This window comes from Solanum pennellii, chromosome 10, assembly GCF_001406875.1.
Source record: "Solanum pennellii chromosome 10, SPENNV200".
Lineage (NCBI taxonomy): Eukaryota > Viridiplantae > Streptophyta > Magnoliopsida > Solanales > Solanaceae > Solanum > Solanum pennellii.
In genome coordinates, this window is record NC_028646.1 from 3,930,499 (window position 1) to 3,951,031 (window position 20,533).

Consider the following 20,533-nt stretch of genomic DNA (forward strand, 5'->3'; position numbering starts at 1 on the left):
ATAATGCACAAGTACCCGCTCAACCTATGTCCGAACTCTCAGGGAAACACTTATACTGTACTAAGGTCCTATTACCCTGCTGAACTTATTTTATTAATAATTTTCTACTCCTTTTCGGTCTACGTGGCACTATCTTGTGGGTCCAACACTAGTTGACTCTTTTTAAGCTAGTGCCACGTAGGCCGAAAAGTGGTAGAAAATTACTTATAAAATAAGTTCAGGGGGTAATAGGACCTTAGTATAGTAAAAGTGTGTCTCTGGGATTTTGGGCATAGGTTGAGAGGATACTTGTGCATTTTCCCTTTTATTTGTAATAAGATAAGTTATAGTTACAACTTACATATGTTTATATGATTTATTTAGACCATATATTTCAATAGTCTTTCTTTTATTTTAAACTTTATATCCAGTCAAACACATTCATATATACTGATACAGAGTCACTGTGGGAGCAATTTTTGAAGCGGATCCCCTTCATTAGTTATAAACTATTTCTTTCATTTTAATTTTTTATAATTTTGATTTGATACGAAATTTAAGAAAGTACAAAAAATTTATGAATCTTGTGATCATAAACTAAAAATACATCAAATGTATCATTTAATCTTATGGTCTTAAATATAAAAAAATCAAAAAGAAAAGAAACGATCTTTTTAAAATAGATTAAAAAGAAAAAAACAGAACATATTTTCCCACAATTCTTCATGAGAAAAGATGATTAAAACTTATAGTGCTTATTTGTCAGTAAAATGAAATTTTGTAATGTCAAAAAATGTTGCAAAAATAGAGAACACATTGAGGTGGATGATGATATATATATATGACGTTGATAGGTTAGTATTCGCTTTTTTGATATTTGAATAAATATGTTAAAATGAAATTATTTTTAAAATATTTAATATAATTTTGATTATGATAGAAAAGAAAAACCAAAATGAATTGCGATTATTTTTCTTTTAACTTGTTTTGTTGAAGAAAATATTTTGATTCATAAAGAGCTAATAAGATGTTTAGTTATAAATTATTTTATAATATAAAAATAAATTGTTTTTATGAAATAGATAAATAAGCAAATAGTACAAGATAACAAGAGTAAATATATGTTTTGACTCTCCTTTTTTATTATTAAAAAACTAGTATGAGATAATGAGATTTTCAGATGTCTAAAGTGTTAACTTTTCGTTTGAACTCATGAATCCTTAATTAGCTCCGCTTTTACAATAAAACAATGAGATCCTCATATGTCCAATTCAACATAGAGTCAATCTTATTTATTTCATTTTATTTTATATTGTCAACATGAATATGAATGAGAAAACAAATAATACTATCATTTAATATGATGCATCATGTATATAGATACCCTCCGGAGATAGTTATGAAAAAGTATAAAAAAAGATGGGCAAACGTGACTTATTAAGTAGAAAGTTGGGACTTGAGACAGTTGCAAGGAAGTTTCAACAAAATTCTCATTTTCTCACTTTTTATGTGATACTTTATTTATCTTTTCATATATTGTATTCAGCCTGAAAGCTTTTGAGAAAAGTGGAGTCATTTTGCTCCTATTGATGCTAAGATACAACACAATCATGTCCTATATAGAATATCTTGTGTTACATAGAGGGCTATTCATAGAAATTGTAAATATGAGCTAATCCATTCTATTTGGATTAATTTATATAGACTTTGAAATTTTATAGATCAGTTTGGGCTAGCCTATTTTTGATATGGGCAGAAAAATGGTTGGCTCCGCCCATAAGTACATGGGCTACGACCACTCTTAAAAATATATTTTTAAATCAAATCATAATTTAAAAATATTATCATAAATATTGACAAGACAATATTACATGGTGTATGGTGTTAGTGTTATTGCTTGTTAATTAAATTCACCAAATAAATTATATTTATAATATTTATTAAGTTTGATTTTAAGTAAAAATATAAATAGCTAATAGAAATATTAACCTAATTATTTTCATATGATCATAATAAAAAACAAAAGTTATGACAATATTACATAAGCTACGACCTATGTAGTGATACCCTAGAAATTTTAGGGAGCTTTTATTTTATGTAGTATATATTTTATAAAAGTAATGTGTATCGAAATTGTAATTTTTCAAACTTAAAACATATTTTGAGTTTAAATTTTTGTTATTTTTAATAGAGTAATTAGCAAATGTAAAAATCATATTTGTATATTATACCTATAGTTTGCATAATTGCGATCAATAGCAAACATAAATATGTATATTTCGCTAAACATATAAAAAACAATTGTATAATTCGCTATGCATATACAAAAGAAAGCAGTTGTATATAAAAGATCAATTGTATAATTTATGTATGTATAAAACGAGAAAGAGAAAAAGACAAAAGAAAATTGAGCAGGAAAATATTTGTACTGCATAATTATAAGTGTATATGACGAAAATATATGTATTTGCATGTGTGTATACAGTTTTCTCTCGTTTTATACAACATAAACGCGATTTATACTTTAATTTCTGTTTGTATAAGCGAGAGACGAGGATGGTGAGTGAGATATGGGAGAGTGACGAGCGAGATCTAGGAGAGAGGAGAGAGGGGAACGAAAATATGTGTACGTATACAATTTCCTCTCATTTTATACAAACACAAACACATTTTATACATTTGTGTTTGTATAAAAGCGAGAGAGGTGAGTGAGACTGCCACCAAAACGAGAGTGGCAAGCGAGATTCCATCAAGGAGAGAGGAGAAAATAACAATAGTTTGTTATAGGGTACAATTAAATCAAATTATATTTATGACATTTAATTTGAATTAATAGTTTGATATACTCTATTTTATTTTCAATTTTTGATTAATTGGTATGTAGCCCACGGGCTGACCCTGTCCATATTTTTCAAGCCCCATAAATCGTCAAACTTATTTTGACTGGTCTAAGAAGCTCTTTTCTGAAATGAACTCTAAAATCGTAGCTCAGCCATATCAAATCACAGGTTAGGCTAGGCCGCCTCAACGGACCTAGCATATATTGACGAGTCTAGCTATTCATAACATAATGCCTATTGATGATAAGATAGCCAATAAATTTAAAATAATCATTGTTTCTAAATGTGTTTGTTGTGTAGCTGCAGGTATGAACCGTGAACCGGAAACCTCAGAACATCTCTTTTGCAAAGGAGACTTAAGGTTTTTATATTTAAAATAAATTAAAACAAAATTAATTTATATTTTACATCCATAAGTAATAATGTTTTCTATCATTCACATATTTCTTTATCATCACAAACTATTTACAAGAGGAATATAAATTTATTATTCAAGTTAATTTTGTATGCGCAACTCAATAATAATAATAATAATAATAATAATAATAATAACAACAACAACAACAACAATAATAATAATAATAATAAAAATAATAATAATAAATAAATAATAATCATAACAATAAATAATAATAATAAAAATAAATATAATAAAAATAACAATAAATAATAATAATAATAATAAATATAATAATAATAATAATAACAACAACAACAACAACAACAACAACAACAACAAATATAATAATAACAAAAAAAAAGAATAAGGATAAAAAGGTAATATACTTGGTCAACATAAAATGACTTTTAAGTTGAAAAAAAAAAACACTCTCACCTAACTTTTAGCTTTTGACTTAAAATAAGTCATTTTTTACTTAAAATAAGTCACTTTGATAATTGTCAAATACTCTAATAAGTCAAAAATTGACTTTTAAAAGTCAGTTTGACCAGCTTTTTAAGCCCATCCAAACAGGATCTACACACAACTAATTAATCTTGAGCTCCATAATTGGCAAAAATGGGCATTAATATCACAAGGCACATAAATATCAAAGAATTATTCCAAAGATGCTGGAATTTCACGTCCAAAAATTTTGTGACTGAGTATATTTTAAGAATCATCCCTCCAATCATTATCTGAGAATTATGGAGATAAAGATGCAACTTTAGATATAAGAAAGAAAGATCATCCATTAGATTTCCTTCTGATCTGTCACTTGATCCAAAAAAAATCTCCTACTTAACCCTCCTAAGAATTGAAAAAGCCTGCTTAAGCCTATGAAAATAAAGCTTGAGATACTATTCACACCACGGTTAAAGATGAATACAGATGGATCTTGTATTGGAGAATCTAGTGAAGGAGGTTGAGTGATCATGCAAGATTCAAAAGAAAGCTTTATTATGACCATCATTCTTCTCCTCGGCAATGGAACCAACAATATTGTTGAAGCAAAAGCCTTCTTCTTTGGCCTAAAGTGGTGTATTTTTAATAGGCATATATTCACTACATTTGAAACTGATTCCCTCCACCTCTTAAGTAATATACTCAAGTTATGTCTACTCCTTGGAGAGTGAGAGAAATGGTGAATAAAATCATGGAGTTGATCCTTAGGTACAACATCCAGATCAATCATTGTTATAACGAACCCAACAAAGTGGCTACAAACTTGTTTTTTGTAGCCATCTAACCAACAACACCATAGTACTTACCAACATATTTTTTTACCAATACAATTTAAGGGACTCCTCAACTTAGATAGATGAAAGTTTCCATCCTTTAGTATTTTAAAAAGAAAACCTGCTCTAATTTACAATGACTATCCTTGAGATGTTCATTGTTGTTACACCTTTTTTTCCCAAACTAATAAAGTTTTAAAACAAGACAGTCTACAATAAATCAAATAAGACGGGATATAAGTAAATTTATTAAGACAATAAGTATAATATATCCAAAATAAAGTCAAGCCAAATATAAATCAATAAAGCGATTGTGCTAGAACCACAAAACTGTAGCGGTGCCTACACCTTTCACTCGATCAATAGAATTCTTATCCGAAATTCTAGCTCGCAGACTAATAGAAATTAGATTCAATAACCTTTTGAACATTGATTCAAATAAGTAACTTGAAAAACTAAAATTCAATTTCAAATGTTTGTAAAATAAAATAATCATTTTTCAAAATGTCACTTTAATTAGATTTTTTTTCAAAACATTCATGTTGGGAAAAAATAGGGTGTGACAATTGTTAGCTGTTACCTTTGTGTAACTTCTTTTTTGCCTATTACTACTGTAACTGGGATGATTTGAAAGTGAATGATGACAACCAACAACAATACTTTGATCAAGACGTTGTAAGAAGAAAACTTATTGATGTCATCATTTTACATGAATATCCATTGTCTGTAGTTGATCATGTGGGATTCAGAAAGTTTGTTGCTAGTCTCCGGATTTTGTTCAAAATGGTGTTAAGAAACACAATCAAGAATGATATCTTGAATAATTTTGACAATCTGAAAGCTAAAACGTCCAAGTTAGTGAAAACACTCGTACAATTGCAATAACAACTGACATTTGGACTTTAGATAACAACAAAAAAGGATTCATGGCTATTACGTCACATTTTCATGACGACTTATGGAGGTTTCAAAGTCATATTTTAAGATTTGTTTATGACCACTAGTTATAAACTATTTCCTCAATTTTTATTTCTTAGTCTAGTTTTTGTTTGATACAGAGTTTAAGAAAATATAAAGACTTTTAAATCTTGTGATTTTAAATCAAAGATATATCAAATATATCAAAATGTCATTAAATCTTGTACTCTTAAGCATATATATGAAAAGTTAAAATTAAAAAATTATCAAAAGGAGGAGATATTATTTTTGAAACATATTATAAAAGAAGGGGAAAGGCTCATAAATACCCCTCAACTTTATTTTATTTGTTGATCATGACCTTATATTAAAATGAAGTTATTCTTACCCTTGTCATTACTAAATACATCATTGTGCCCCTCAATTGGATGGAAAGCTTTCAAATCAACTAAAATCATCTAATTAAACCCGATCCGACCCCCTTAATCATATAACTCTTTTTTTTTCCACCCAAATCAACTTTGTTTTCTATCATCAGCACCTCCACTTAAACAACAACCAAAGCTACCACCCTTTCCAAAATCCTCAACACCACCATCTTCTAGCGGTGGGGCAGAGAAACCAACAGATGCTTCCAGGGCTTCTGCAGGCATAAGCGCCTCTGATACTCCAGATCCTGTGAAAGATGTCGAAAGTTACCGAATCGTGAGCACTTCTCAAAACAAAATCCTTGCCACATCCCATCTTGCTCACCACAGTGCTATACTTTTTCTTCAATTAGCGGAGTTTCCCCACAAGATGATTTTTATCGAAATCCAGTTGGAATTTGGAGTTGATCTGCTCATTAAATGCGGTAGTACTGTAATAGTGCTGCTGGGAAGAAGTGTTCAGGCCACGTTGGGTGGTGTACTCCAGAAATTCTCCCAACAACTCAATTTCATGACTTTGGTGGTGGTTTCAGTGGAGTTGTTGCTGGTGGAAATCAAAGTTGATTTAGGTAAAAAAAAGTGGGTTACATGATTAAGAGGGTCAGATCGGGTTAAAATTGAGTAATTTAAGTAAAATTGAATAGTTTTAGTTGATCGGGGCTTTCCATCCATTTGAGGGGTACAAATGATGAATAACGACATGGTAAGAATAACTTCAATTTACAATAATAATATATTATATAGTCAACCAATACAACAAAACTGAGGGATATTTTTTATCCTTTTTGTAATACCTCATAAAACTTTTGAGCTAAGACTCGAACAATCGTTCGTGGTGAGTAAATTTTTTCCGAGGAATTTAAATTTTTTAAGTATTAAGTTCAGTTTACTAGATTTAGCACGTTGAGTTCCAAAGAGAATTAAAATTGAAATAGCAAAATCTGAAATTTTGCAAGTTAAGCTAGGTATGAGTTTTGGATCAAATTCAAACGATCATAACTCCTAGTACAGGATGAGTTAGTTGTTCTACAAGATATCTAGGAACGAGCTTTGAATTATATTTCCAACACCATCAAGTTTGCTAATTTTTGAGTTCGGATGAGTGAGATATGACCTTTTGAAGTTGGTTGTCCAGTTAAGGAAAGTTAGTCGAAAATAGTGAGGGGTATTTTGATCCTTTCCTTACCCAATCAAATTTAATTCATTTTTACTAGTATTTTAGGGGTATAATACTTTAGGTTCAGTTTTATAATCGTAACTCACGCCTAGAGTTTTAGTTGAGAGTTCAGGAAGAGACAAGAAGAAAAAAAGAAGAGAAAAGAGGAGAAAAGAGGAAAGGATGAAGGCGTTCGTCGACATTCTTGAGTTTAGTTGCGGATTTTCGCCATGGGTTTAATTCCTAAGAGGTATGTAAGTTTCCATAGTGTTGGGTTTGTTCACCCACACGTCAAACATGTTATTTTCAACGTAATTTCATTCTCAAAAACTTGAAGAATTCAAGTTCTTGAGGTTCATTGTATATCTTGTCTTGTTGGAATTTTGATGATTTCTTGAGATGAAATTGATTCTTTGGAGTGTTGTTTTGAGTGTACTAGTGTTTAATTAGGATGGATAATTGAATCTAAGGAAAACTTGAGAAAAGAAATCAATTAAAAGCGATTTAGGGTCAGAAAATGAAAGAGATGTTCGCAATAAACATGCCTTGGAAGATGCTAGCGCGGCGCGCCCCAAATGCGCCCAAGTGGCTGGGGCGGCACGCCTGCAGTGCTCCCAATTCCTCTGATAGTAGGGGCTGGCGCCCCGCGCCTGGAACGCGCTGAGGTCGCCTGCCCCCACTCCTTTTCCATCGGTTGTCCCGTTTGAGCTTATTTAAAGTGTATCTTCACTCCTTTTGATTCTAAACACTTTACAGTACTTCTAAACACTTAAATATCATTCATAACATGAATCATAACCTTGAAATAATAATTCAAATTCACGGCAAAGTTAAGATTATGTTTTGAAAGTTCTTTCGAACCTTTTGAGAGAGTCCCTTCGAGCCCTTTTGAGGAGTCTTCTACAACTTCTAATAACTTGTTTCAAGACTCAAGTAAGTGAGCATGAGAGTGAGGATAATGTATTCATGATTCTAAAATATCACCTAGATCTTTCATATCACGAACCATAACTCTTGAATTCATAATTCACATTCAAGAGAGAGTTTAAGAGTAGAGTTCAAGAAAACCTTTAATTTCAATTGTCAATTCTTGAGATCAATCATTGATTTGAACTAAGTTTTGAGGAAGTGAATAAGAAAATGGTAAGAGTCATATAAATGATTTCCATCTGGTTACTTAAACCTTCGGGTCGAGTTGTTCATGCCCATAACTTCGCATGAATTCCATAAATTGAGTATCATTGAGAGGAGTAGTATCTCCAAGTTCTAAGTCTTGAGTATTGAATTCGTCATTTCCTTTTTAGATTATATTCCTAATCATGGAACTCTTACATGTTACCCATGAAATCTTTGAGATGATTAGTACATGCCCATAATTCTACATGAACCCTATAAGTCAAAAAATCTTGAGGTAAGAAGTGTCTTCGAGTCCTTGAGTTGAGCAGTTCATGTTTATAATTCCGCATGAACCCTCCAAGTTGAACATCATGAAATCATTCATAACTATGATATCATGAACCTTGAATTCATAATCCAATTCAAGGAAAGTTAAGATCAAAGTCAAAGGAGTTAAGAGTTAAGTCTAGAAATTAGAAGCAAGTCAGAGTAAAGTTTCTTAAAGTTTTCAAGAGTCATTACTAAACATTTTAACTTCGTTTTAAGCCTTAAGTTTCAAGTCTAATAAAGAGTAAAGAGTTGAAGATCTTCCTTCAAATTAATATAAGGGAACTAAGTAACCCCTAAGAGTTGAGTTCATTTCTCAAAAGTTATAAGGGAACTAAGTATTCCCTAAAAGCTTATAAATGTTTTCACATTTAAGTTAAGAGGAAAGTAAGATTTCTCAAAAGAATTTTGAACAAGAAAAGGAAACATTGATTCCAAGAGACATTTTTAAAGCTAATCTGTTGAGCAAATAATCCCAACCACAAGAAAGGAAGTTATTTTAAAAGTATGAGCTAAAGCATATTTTGGAAGTAGTATTGAGCACCGATATGGGGATGCGAGTTCATATTAACTCATGTGTCCTTGTAAACCATGTAGCCATCATGGGTATTAATGGGTCATACTTTTTAAATGATCACGTAAGTTAAGCTAGTGGATCCACTAAGTTATGGAGTTCTATGCGACGGCAAAGTGTAGGACAGTTCTGGCAGCGTGGGCAAGACGTTGTATCACCACTTAGGCTCATACTGGTGGTTGTCGGTTAGAGAATCTTCCACACAATATATATTACTTTCTTATATATGTAAAGTTGAGTTTGTTATTGCATTTTCTTTAACGAACTAAATTGCTTTTACTGTTTTATAAAGTTCTTTTATATATAACATGTGTATTATTGCTTTATATTAAGTTGAGTATCCATAGTCGAGTATCATATTTTTGAGTTCAGTATTTATTCTCTGAGTTGAGTATCTTATCTATGAGTATCCTGAGTTGAATAAGTTGAGTAGCTTGAGTATTCCTTGAGTTTTTGAGAAGAGGTAAGTACATTTCCTTTTTTATCAAGTATCAAGCTTATGTTATGCTTTAGATTTCACATGCTCGTACATTCCACATACTGAGTCATTTGGCCTGCATCTTCTCATGATGCAGACACAGGTATTCAGGATCATAACAGGAGCTTTGTTGATACATCCGAGAGTTCGAGTTAGCTATAGTGAGCCTCCTTGCTTCCGGAGGATTTCATTTACTTTTCAGTTTAGTCAGGATGTTGTGGGTCTTGTCCCGACTTTCATTCTTGTTAGTTAGAGGTTTCATAGATAGTCAGCTTAGTTAAGAAGTCTGTATCATTCATTTATTTTGTTAAATGTATGAAAGATTTGAGTTGCCTATTATATGACGAGTTGAATACATTATTATATTCGAAGTTTTTCATTTGAGTTAAAGATTTGTATTCCAGTTTCATAAATTTTGTTCAGTTTTTAAGTTTTTGCATGCTTAAGTCAGTCTTTCACTTGTAGTCAATCAAGATCTTGGGACCAGCAATGGTTTTTGAGTGTCGGCCACATCCAGAGTGTAGACTCGGATCGTGAGACTCTTAAAAAGAATAATAAGACAAACAAATTGAACGGATAAAACATTTTCAAGTCTCTTCAAGAGAAAAGATGATTTAACTTATACTACTTATTTGTTATTAAAATGAAATTTTCCACAAAAATGTTGACAAAAATAGAAAACACATAGAAATGAGGCGGAGAATCCACTATTCAAGTGAAGAAAAATAATAAGAAGAAAGGAACACTCTCCTTACATGGTTCCACGTTGTTGCCTTTGACAAAAAGGAGTGATGTGACATTCATAGGGTAGTGTATGATTTTGCAACTTATTTTTTTTATATTTGATAAATATGTTAAAATGATATTATTCTAAAAAAATATTTAATATGATTTTGATAAACAAGATGAATATTAATTGGGGAGGGTTGTCCAAGGGTATTGGGGGGAGGGGGGGTGACTGAGACAAGAGAAGGCAAGTAAGGGGTGGGGTGTAGATTATTGAGATTAAAAAAAAAATTAAATGCGATTTATAAAACTTATTTTTAAAAAAACTTGTTTCGTAAGAAAAATATTTTAATTAGTTACATATAAGAAAACTTTAAAAATCAAAATTTTATAAAAATAAATTGTTATTAATTTTTTTTTTTTTTTACAAACTTTAAATTTTGATTCTAACTCTAAACATACATATTTTTCTTAACAAAGGAAAAACTCTTTTTTCTCCAATGATCTCTTGAAAATTGAAATGATGGCAAAACCCTCTTAATCTAAAACCATACTTGTATATTATTGATTAGGCATAAGAATTTTCTTTCAGTTATATTAAAATTATCATTTACATATTTAAACTATGTTAGGGTTTTATTGTATTTTTAATTAAAATCCATTGCTCTATATCATTTATAATCCTAAACTATATGTAATAAAGAGATTTTCAAAAATTTAAAATATGATGTAGGTGACATTTTTCAACAGAGTATTAGAATTTAAAGAAAATATGTATTGATTTTTTAATTGTTTCCTAGAAGTTGCGCCCAAGGTCATGAAACTCTCTCTATTGACTTGTACAAAATTTCTTGTAAATATTTTATTTGTATTTGTCATTTTTAATATATATAAAAAATATTTATTAACGTATATAAGAAAATTATTTATTGATATATATATATATTTAAAAATTTACTTTTAATGTAGGTGATATTTTTCAACATAATCCTCATTATGTCCAGTACTCCAATTCGTTGATACAGTCAAATCTTATTTATTACATTTAGTTTTATATTGAGGACGAAAGAGGAAACAAATAATGTTTTCTTTGTTTCAATTTATATATTATTTTTAAAATTTAAACAAATTTTTATTTAATCAGAAATTTTTTGAATGTTATCTTTTGAATATTTTAAATATCCATTAGTGTGACATGGGATAGTTGCACGGAGGTATCAACAAAATCATTAATTTCTCACTTTTTACGTGATAGCTTTATCTTTTCGAGAGTAATTTTTCTAGATAGTTATTTATGTTTTAAAATTATCTAAGTATATCACTTATATTTTTTATTTTAGGATTATAATATTATTTAATTTTCCTATTTATCTCAAATATCCTTGACATAAAAAATATATGATCTCTCCTATTACGATGTCATGTCACATTATTTATTTTTTTAATTAAAATTTTTTTAGACAACTCATATATTATACCCAGTAAAAGAATTACTACAAAACTATATATGAACTCCTTTGATTCTTCAAAATATGTGGCTTCCTTCGATTCTTCAAGAAATAAATTAACGAATTTATATAAGATACTCTCTCCTAGGTGTGTGAGCTTCCTAAATGAACAACTAGGTGATTGGATTTCTTATCTAAACTAACATTACCTTAATTGTAAATTGTTCACTTTTTCGATCTGAACAATGATGATATTTTAGATAAGAAATCCCACCTCTAATTATTGAGGTATTCTTTAATAAACGCACACACTTAATAATTTAGATACAAAATTCAAAAAATAAAATAAAATAAATTGAAATACTTAAGAACATGTTTTTAATCATTACTTTCTCTATCCAACAATATTTGTCCATTATCAATTTTGTATAGTTCTTAAAAAATTATAAATAAAAGAATAATTTTCCTATATCATCCTTTAAATATAATATCTTAAAAATTATAATAGAAAATCAACTATAATTAATAATAATAAAAAAAATTAAAAATTTAATATAAAATTATCTATCAATTTTATAAAGTGAATAAGTGTTCGACAGAAGAAACATCTTTTAATACTATAATTTTTTGACCAAAAATATGTGCAAGACTACACCATATGTCCCACATCACAAAGTGGAACGTGTAAGTTATGGATGACTATCAATTTATAATTGGTTTTCTTTGCTTTTATTAGTTTCGTTAGAATAAAGGGTTGAGATGTGTCCATAGATAAATTGAATTGAAAAAATATGCTATTAAGAAGTTGGGTATTGAAATGTTTTTATCGAGAAATATTTAGTGGCTAGATATTTTGAGTAAACTAGTGAGAAAAAAGATATTCTTTTCACACAAAAATTAAAAGATTTTCTAATATTTTAATGAGAACATATTTAATATACATTTTTTTTCTCAATGAGCAAATTCAATAAAAATAAAACGGAAAAATCATTTATTTTGTAATATTTCTATTATTTCACAATGAAAATATAACTCTATTTATATTAATATTAGAAGACTTGTTTTTCCTTATAAAGTCAATCAATACTGTTCTAAAGCTAGCTCCGATTCCTCCCTTAGTATCTTCCTTGATTTGGACCTAAAAATTAGGTAGGTATTGTCATCCCTAATAACAAATTAGCAATTAAAGCATCACTATTCGCAAAAAAAAATAATAATTCATTCTTCTAAATATCTTAAAGTAAATTTGTCAAATAACAAATCTGACATTATAAAATATAAATATATATGGAAAATTCGTCCAATTGCTACTTTTTTATAGAATCGTCAATATGGGCTAGGCCTGTTGGACCGGCCTGGCCTAACTCGGAATTTAATAGGATCGGGTTACGATTTTTGGAGTTCATTTGAGAAAAGAGCTTTTTAGTCCGGCTTGAATAAGTCTGCTGATTTGTGGAGCTTGAGAAATATCGGTAGGGTCGGCCCGTGGACAAAAAAAATTAATCAAAAAATATAATATAATATTAAAATTTAAAATTAAATAGAGTCCAAGCTCAAAACAATTATGTTAATATTTTTATTAGATATTTATACTTTTACTTGAAAAAAACTTAACAAATATTATAAAAATAATTTTATTTGTGGATTTGATAAAAAATAGTAACATTAAAATCACGCATTACTATTTTGTCGATATTTATGATAATATTTTTAATTTATAATTTATAATTTAATTTAATAATTCTAAAAATAATATTATTTTTAAAAAAGTGGGCTAGCCCGGCAAGCCTGTAACCCACGTATTTGTGGGTTGGGCCGATCGTTTCTGGCCCACACTAGAAATGGGCTAGCCCGGCCTGTCCCATAAAATGTCGAAACCTGTATGGATTAGCCTGGATGGGCTGGGTTAGCTCATATTGACAACTCTACTTTTTTATATGTAAAAATTAGGTGTACGGTTTCTATTTCAACATTTTTTTCTTAATTAAAAAATAAACTCCATTTCAATCCACGACAAGAAATACTGATTGAAAAATTGTAATATATTTAATTGTGAAATAAAATTAATAAATAAAAAATAATATTTGAAAATTATAAATTGCGACAGATTTGGAAAAAAAACAACGTGTAAACTGATCAACGGTAGAAAATCTTAAAATTCAACACAATTTCGTGATATGATAAATACTTTCATCTGGTATTAATATCAAATCAAGTGAATCTAACCTTAACAATTAAAAATTAAAATAATTTTTTTTATTCAATTAACATATTTAAATATGATTAGAAGCGAAGTCATAGGGCACAAGGTGAGAATGACCTTTACAAAAAAATAAAATGAGAAGAGCAAAAAATTGAAATGATTCACACATGTAAGGTGATTGACTGTAGTAGGGATATAGGTAAGTCGAAGAAGAACAATTGATGGTGAGGAAACTTATTAGATAGAATCAGATATATCATAACTTCAATTGACTATGAACATGATCTTATATAAAAAGATATAAAAATCGAAAATTAAGATTCCACTTGATTGGTATTAAGTTATTAACTTTATCCTATTATTCTCATTTCACTTTTTCACCTAAATTGAAGAGGGATATATGAAATAAATGAAATTCTTGCGTTCATACTTATAATTTATCGATTTAAAAAAGGAGGAGGAAAAAATTTAGTCCATCATGGTGGCAAATTGTATATATTATTAATTTTTGGTTCATAAATATATTAAATTGATAAATAATCAAATTAATAAAATATTTTATTATAGGTATTTTATTTTTAATTTAACTGATAAGAAAATGCTTATATAGTCATATTAATAACAAGATCACAACACAAACTTACACTCTCTCTTTTGGTTAAGACATAATAGTTTGAATTCCTTCTAAAGTCTCATGCAATAAACTACAAAAGCAACAGTGAATGTATGTCTTTGTTTGCGTAGCCATTTCAAATATGAAAAAGTAAGAAAAAGAGTCAAAAGTGATTCAACCTCTATTATATATACATATAATTTAATTTTTAAAAACATATATAAAAAGTATAAATATATTTGAAAAAATATCGAATGAACTACTTTGGTCTATTATTTTTACAGATTTTAGATGACTAGATATATTTGTCTAATGATCTTTTTACGTTACATAAGGTGTTTCATTATTTGTACTTATCAGAGACTATTAGGGCTAATCTAAAGTTAATAAAACTCCTTCTAAGGAAACATTACTATTAAATTTAATGGTAAGATAAATTGGTTCTTTTTGGGAGGTTTAGATCTTACACAGTAGGAACGGAGAACTCAATTGGGAACATTTCGAACCCTTTAGTGGGGTTATGTGACGTGAATCAAAATTAGTCAGGTCAGTGAACTTTAAATATTCGAAGGATTAAAAGAAATTTAAAGGTTTAATGATTCTAATGTTTTTCATTCCTATTACTAATATATATTGCTATGGTTTTGCTTAGAAGTGATTGTATTGCTTAAGTCACACAAAACTTCTACAACCATATCTATCTACATAACATGATGACATTCATCAATAAATTACAAAGAATGGAAATATTGTTACAAACTTTCCTTCAAATTTTACAAAAATTGGCAATTGTGGAGTTGATACACCTTGGATATGGAAATCTGCAAGTCCAAAATTATGCTTGTGTAGGCATTGGCGAAGTCGGAGGCTTGAGCTCAGGATACTACAACCACAAATAAAGAAAGGATTTAACTTATATACACTAACAGTATAAAGAATTTTTTTTACATAATTAGTGTACGTTTTATCGTGTTGCAGTAGGTAGTCTGCTTAGTTTTTAGGTCGTTAATCCTAACTTTAATGAGCGGTTATATGAAGTTATCTTTTAGATGATAAGTGTATTGATGTTATTATGAATGAGATGACAACAGCAGGGGATGTGGATGTCCCAGAGACAAATCACATGTAATTGAATCAGTCCATTCAGCAATATACTACGACAATCTCAGAATTTAATCGAGGATCATTCTCGATTGATCCTAAAATAGTGAAATGATGGGACCAACTATTGTGATAAAGAGAAACTTACATTGGGATATGGAGAAAGTGACCTTGTAATTCCAGTTAGTGCTTCTGCTGTTACTTCTGGTTTTGGAGCTGAACTGATTTCTGGAGTAGACTCGGCAGATACCTCTACCTTGGAAACTGTTTCAGTTTTCTCCACTCTGCCACTAGGTTGTGAAGGTATCGGTGACGTTGGAGGCTTGAGATCAGGATACTGCATAAACAAATTAGAAAGAGATGATGACTACCATTGATGGCTCGGTGTGGACAACTAACATTCTTTTACCATGAGCTTTGAAGTGGATCGTATAACATAGTTGTCTGGACATGAGGTTTATAAAGTGAAGGTTGATCCAGGACGAGCTAGTGACTCGTGTTATGGACAAGCCACTACACAAATCATAATGAAATGATCAAACTAACTATTCAGGATGAAGAGGAAACTTACATTAGGATATGGTGAAAGTGTTTCGACGGATGCTTCTACTTTAGATGATGCAGCATCCACCTCGGGAACTGATTCACTTGTCTCTGCAGGTTTAGGCAGATTTTTTCTAGTCACTGGAACAGGAAGAAGAGCCAGCCCAATTTGCTGAAGTTTCAAGGTGAGAAGCTTAGTTATATGATTAATGAAACTGTGACTATGAAGTATTTATCTTGTCGAAAGCAAACATACAGTTCTCTGATATGGCAAGCAAAACACTTAAGTTCTGAATGTATGACCATATTACCTTGATGTCACCTACAAGCTCCTTTGGAGCAATCTCTTTGGTGAGGAACTCATCAACTTGTTGCAGACTTTGCTTTCGGTCCTGGAAAGTGAAAATGTCCAACATATTAGTGGACCTCTCAAGTTCAAAAAATTTCTACACAGTATCAATGTTAAGTAACTTGTGGAAACCATAGAGGCTAGTCTCTAATAAAATTGGATTCACCTTCTATCATAACATAGAGCAGTTTTAGAAGTAAAATTAATAAACAAATGATATTTCTTTCATGGAAGTTATGGAGGTCGCGAACTAGGGTGGTACGTTAGTAGGTAGTTGAGCGTCGTCTCGTTGTCCAGCGAGATAGGCTTCTCCTTGCATACCAGTAGTATTAGCACCATTCTTGTTGTTTTTGGTCACTCGATTTCTGCTACTACATGTTGTTTTTTGTGTTTTGGCTGTCATTTTATTTTGTTGTGGCTACAGTTCCTTTTCTCTGTATGTTTTAGAGTACTTCCCCTATTATTTGCGATGTCTTTATTTATTCTGTTTTCTCCTTTTAAATATGCTTTGATATGTGTTACCTGGGCCGCTTCTGTTTTCTCTTTTTAGATCTGCTTTGATTTGTGTACCTGGCTGAGGGTCTTTCGGAAATGGCCCCTTTACCACCACGAGGTAGGGATAAGGTCTACGTACACTCCACCCTCCCGAGACCCCACCCATGGGATTTTACTGGGTATGTTGTTCCTGTTGATATTTATTTTACAAGTTATCATTTGAGCCTTCAAGTGGTCTTCAGAATACACAATTTTTAGATTCAAGATCTTATTACAGTTGGAAGGATATATTTGTTACTTAAAAAAGGATAAGAAACACATCAGGTAAAAGAAACGAGCAATTCAAGATAGATGACTGCAGTTAATGGCCAGATGGGCAGGACTACATTTCTGACATCCCTTTCGAGGCAAGAAATGGATACATTGTGAATGGTGCTGACGTACCTTTGCAAATAGAAGTTTTGTGCTGACTAGTTGGATAAGTCCAGCTGAACCTAACAGTTGAAGTAATGTTTCCGCCTGATAAAAAGGACCAATGGTGAGCTTTCTAACAAATTGTGCTCAAATGTTCAAGATAAGATGCATTGGAGCCCGACCTCTGAGAACACCAAAAGTCCAAACGCAGCAGCTGCGGCAACACCCAAACCTACAGCAACAGAATCAGAACCATCCTGCATATCCACATTCCACCAAAGTTATCTGAGTTAAGTCAAGTCAAAATGTTAACGCCAATTGTAGCAGTAGACTAGTAGTTTTCACCATATAGCCAAATGGATTTTGATAAAATGCAAGTTGAGTTGTCTCTTAAATAAAACTATGTGAAATATCACTTATCTCTATCATTTGTTTTAAAGGGATGTTAGGTGTTACCTGTATCTGTCATCCCAAAACCATTCACCTAGGAATTGTTATATAAGGATTGTGGAGTTAAAGTGCAGAAGATCTAGAAAACAGAAATGTACAACAATTCCTTGCGTTTTAAAATAGAATTTTTTTTTCTTAATTTGTCCACTTCTACTATATGGCAAGAAATCTAAAGAAAACCATAGCTAAGAAGCCAAGTTATAGTCAATACGACCATTAGGTTTTGACATTTTTTGTGCAATTAGGAAAAATAGAAGTTGAATGCATTGAAAATATCAGGAAGTGAGATGTCAACTCATTAAATTCTGCCGTGACATCCTAAATAAACGTCACTCCTATTGCATGCATATTTACCATGCCTTTTCCTTCGATGAGTTTATAGACTCCAAACATTACATATTACTTATTTGCAGTCACAGAACCCCATAAACTTCTTGGACTCAAATGGCATAACCATATCTGTATTTAGGAGGTCAAATGCAAAGTAACAGTACTTCAAGAGAGAAAAACATACCCCAAAAAGACCATCAAGAACATCAGACAGGCCCAGATCAAGACTAAATGTTTTCTTAGGAAGTATCCAAGGGAGGCCACTATTCTGCAGAAATCGGAATTCATTATGCTTCATGACACCAACATTCTAAAGATAACAAGATTTTTAAGTATAACCTTCCATCCTCGGGGACCTTCAGCACCATCTTTAATTGCATATGCAGATTTAAAACCATTTGCTGTGACAAGCTCTGCAACCAGTTCAGAGTTTCCATCAAATCTGGCTTCATTACAATCCAGAAAGAAAAAGGATTAGAGTTAATTTGTTCAACTAGTTGGCTGATACAAGCATATTTGTGGCGGCTATTTTTAAACAAATTATTTTTTTTAGAAATTATGCAATGCATGTTATTTTTAATATACCACACTAAACACAAGAAAGGATCTCAGTAAAACTAATACAAGCATAACTAATACCAATATTAATAATACATCATACTTAACACTATTCTTGTACTCTCTACCAAACGACCCCTGATTGGTCAAAGAAGGTAAGCACGTGATTCTTTGTCTAGTTCAGTTTTAAGGGACAACTTGCGCCAGGTTTCACAAACATTCCAAAAAGATAAACATAATGTAGAAGTGTGCGACCATCTCATCTAAAAACTTAAACGGTTAGAATGATCACACCTTTAGTTACTTAATTACGTCTTCAACACGCCCCTTCACCCGTGGGTGTGAATCTCTTTCTTAGACCAAGTTCCTTGAACAAAGGACCTCTTTTTGCTATGAAACCATATTGAAGTGTGTATCACTCTAACTAAAAATTTAAGTTGTTAAGATAGCACACACTTTTATTTACTTTAATTTCGAAAACACAAAACTCTACATACACAATCAGCATAAGAATAATTTTGAAATCTTACTTGTCTAGAATGAACAATGTGGTATTCTCTGGCTCCTTAAACTTCAAAGCTAGCTTATTCAAGAACCCCGTCTTATCTTCACCTTTATATACAACTGTAACTGGCTTCTTCTTGAAACCACTTATATCTGGACTCCCCTCTTGCTTCAATTCAGCAGTGGCTCTTATATCAACTAACTCTGAACTCACATCATCAGCCAATTTTGCATAAGCTTTCTTAGCAGACTCAACGCCCCATGATGGCTTAGGCATTTTACCAAACACCTGAGACACAATAAATGGTAAACCCAAAACAGCAAAACCACCAGCTATAACTAAAGGATTATCTGATACGAAATCAGTTAAGGTTTCAACAAATGCATTTGCATCAAAATCAGAACTAGTACTAGTAGTTGATTGCTGAAGTGCCTCCTCATATGTCAATGCTTTAGCTAAACCTGTATTGAAAACAGAGGAAAGTAAAACTAAACCCCCTTGAACATTTCTTGATATACCCTCTACTGATCTCGACAAATTGGTGCTTAAATTGGGGAAGTTCTTGAATTGGAAAGATGGGATTTTTTTGGGTTCATTTCTTCTATCAGAAAAAACTGAAACAGGGGTTAATCTTGCTGCATTGAGAGCCTCCATAGCTATAGAGGAATTTTTATGAAAATTTTAGCAAAATCTTGATATCCCATAGTGAAAGGTTGTAGATATGTGGAAGCATTGATGATTACGTGGGCCAATTTTATTGTGATTTGGCAATTTTGGTGGCCAAGAATTGCCAAAGAAAATCTTTTATGGAACTCTACATTTTTCATCTTTGCTTCATTTGCAGTACAATGTACTTTTAGTGCTGACACCAGAATGAACTCTCTTGGCTTCAATTTTTTTTTTTGGGAGAATTCTGTCATTACCTAAGGGGTTGTTTTGGTACGTGGAATGAGAATAATAATCTTCGAATAAAAATTGAGATTAGGTTTATTCAGTGTTTGACTAGTGCTTAGCTTCAAAATGGTATAATTGAATTATCAAAATGGTTTAACACAATGATCTTGTATATGAATAAGTAAGATATATGAATATAATGTAATAAAGTGATTGTGACGTGTATTTGATCCTAATAATGGATAGGAGTTTGGGAGCGAAACTTTGTAATTTTTTTTTTTGTTTTTCCATCTAATATCTGATACCGACTATTCCAGAATCCGTAGCGTAGGTCTCATTCAGTGGAGCTTTGTAACCTTTGCTGAAATGAGCTCTATGATTATATTATCGTACAATCCCTTTTGGTAATTT

General features: G+C 31.0%; 1 protein-coding gene across 1 annotated transcript; it reads right to left on the reverse strand.

Annotated features, from left to right (window-relative positions):
- Positions 1-15,125: 15,125 nt before the first annotated feature.
- LOC107002443 (rhodanese-like domain-containing protein 4, chloroplastic) lies at positions 15,126-19,938 on the reverse strand. The gene is made up of 9 exons (XM_015200478.2): positions 19,254-19,938; positions 18,505-18,607; positions 18,350-18,433; positions 17,568-17,642; positions 17,416-17,490; positions 16,439-16,519; positions 16,156-16,299; positions 15,733-15,921; positions 15,126-15,366 (listed from the first exon to the last, which is right to left on the reverse strand). Exons 1-9 carry the CDS (start codon positions 19,880-19,882, stop codon positions 15,319-15,321), a joined length of 1,428 nt encoding a protein of 475 aa, XP_015055964.1. The 5' UTR covers positions 19,883-19,938; the 3' UTR covers positions 15,126-15,318.
- Positions 19,939-20,533: the final 595 nt, after the last annotated feature.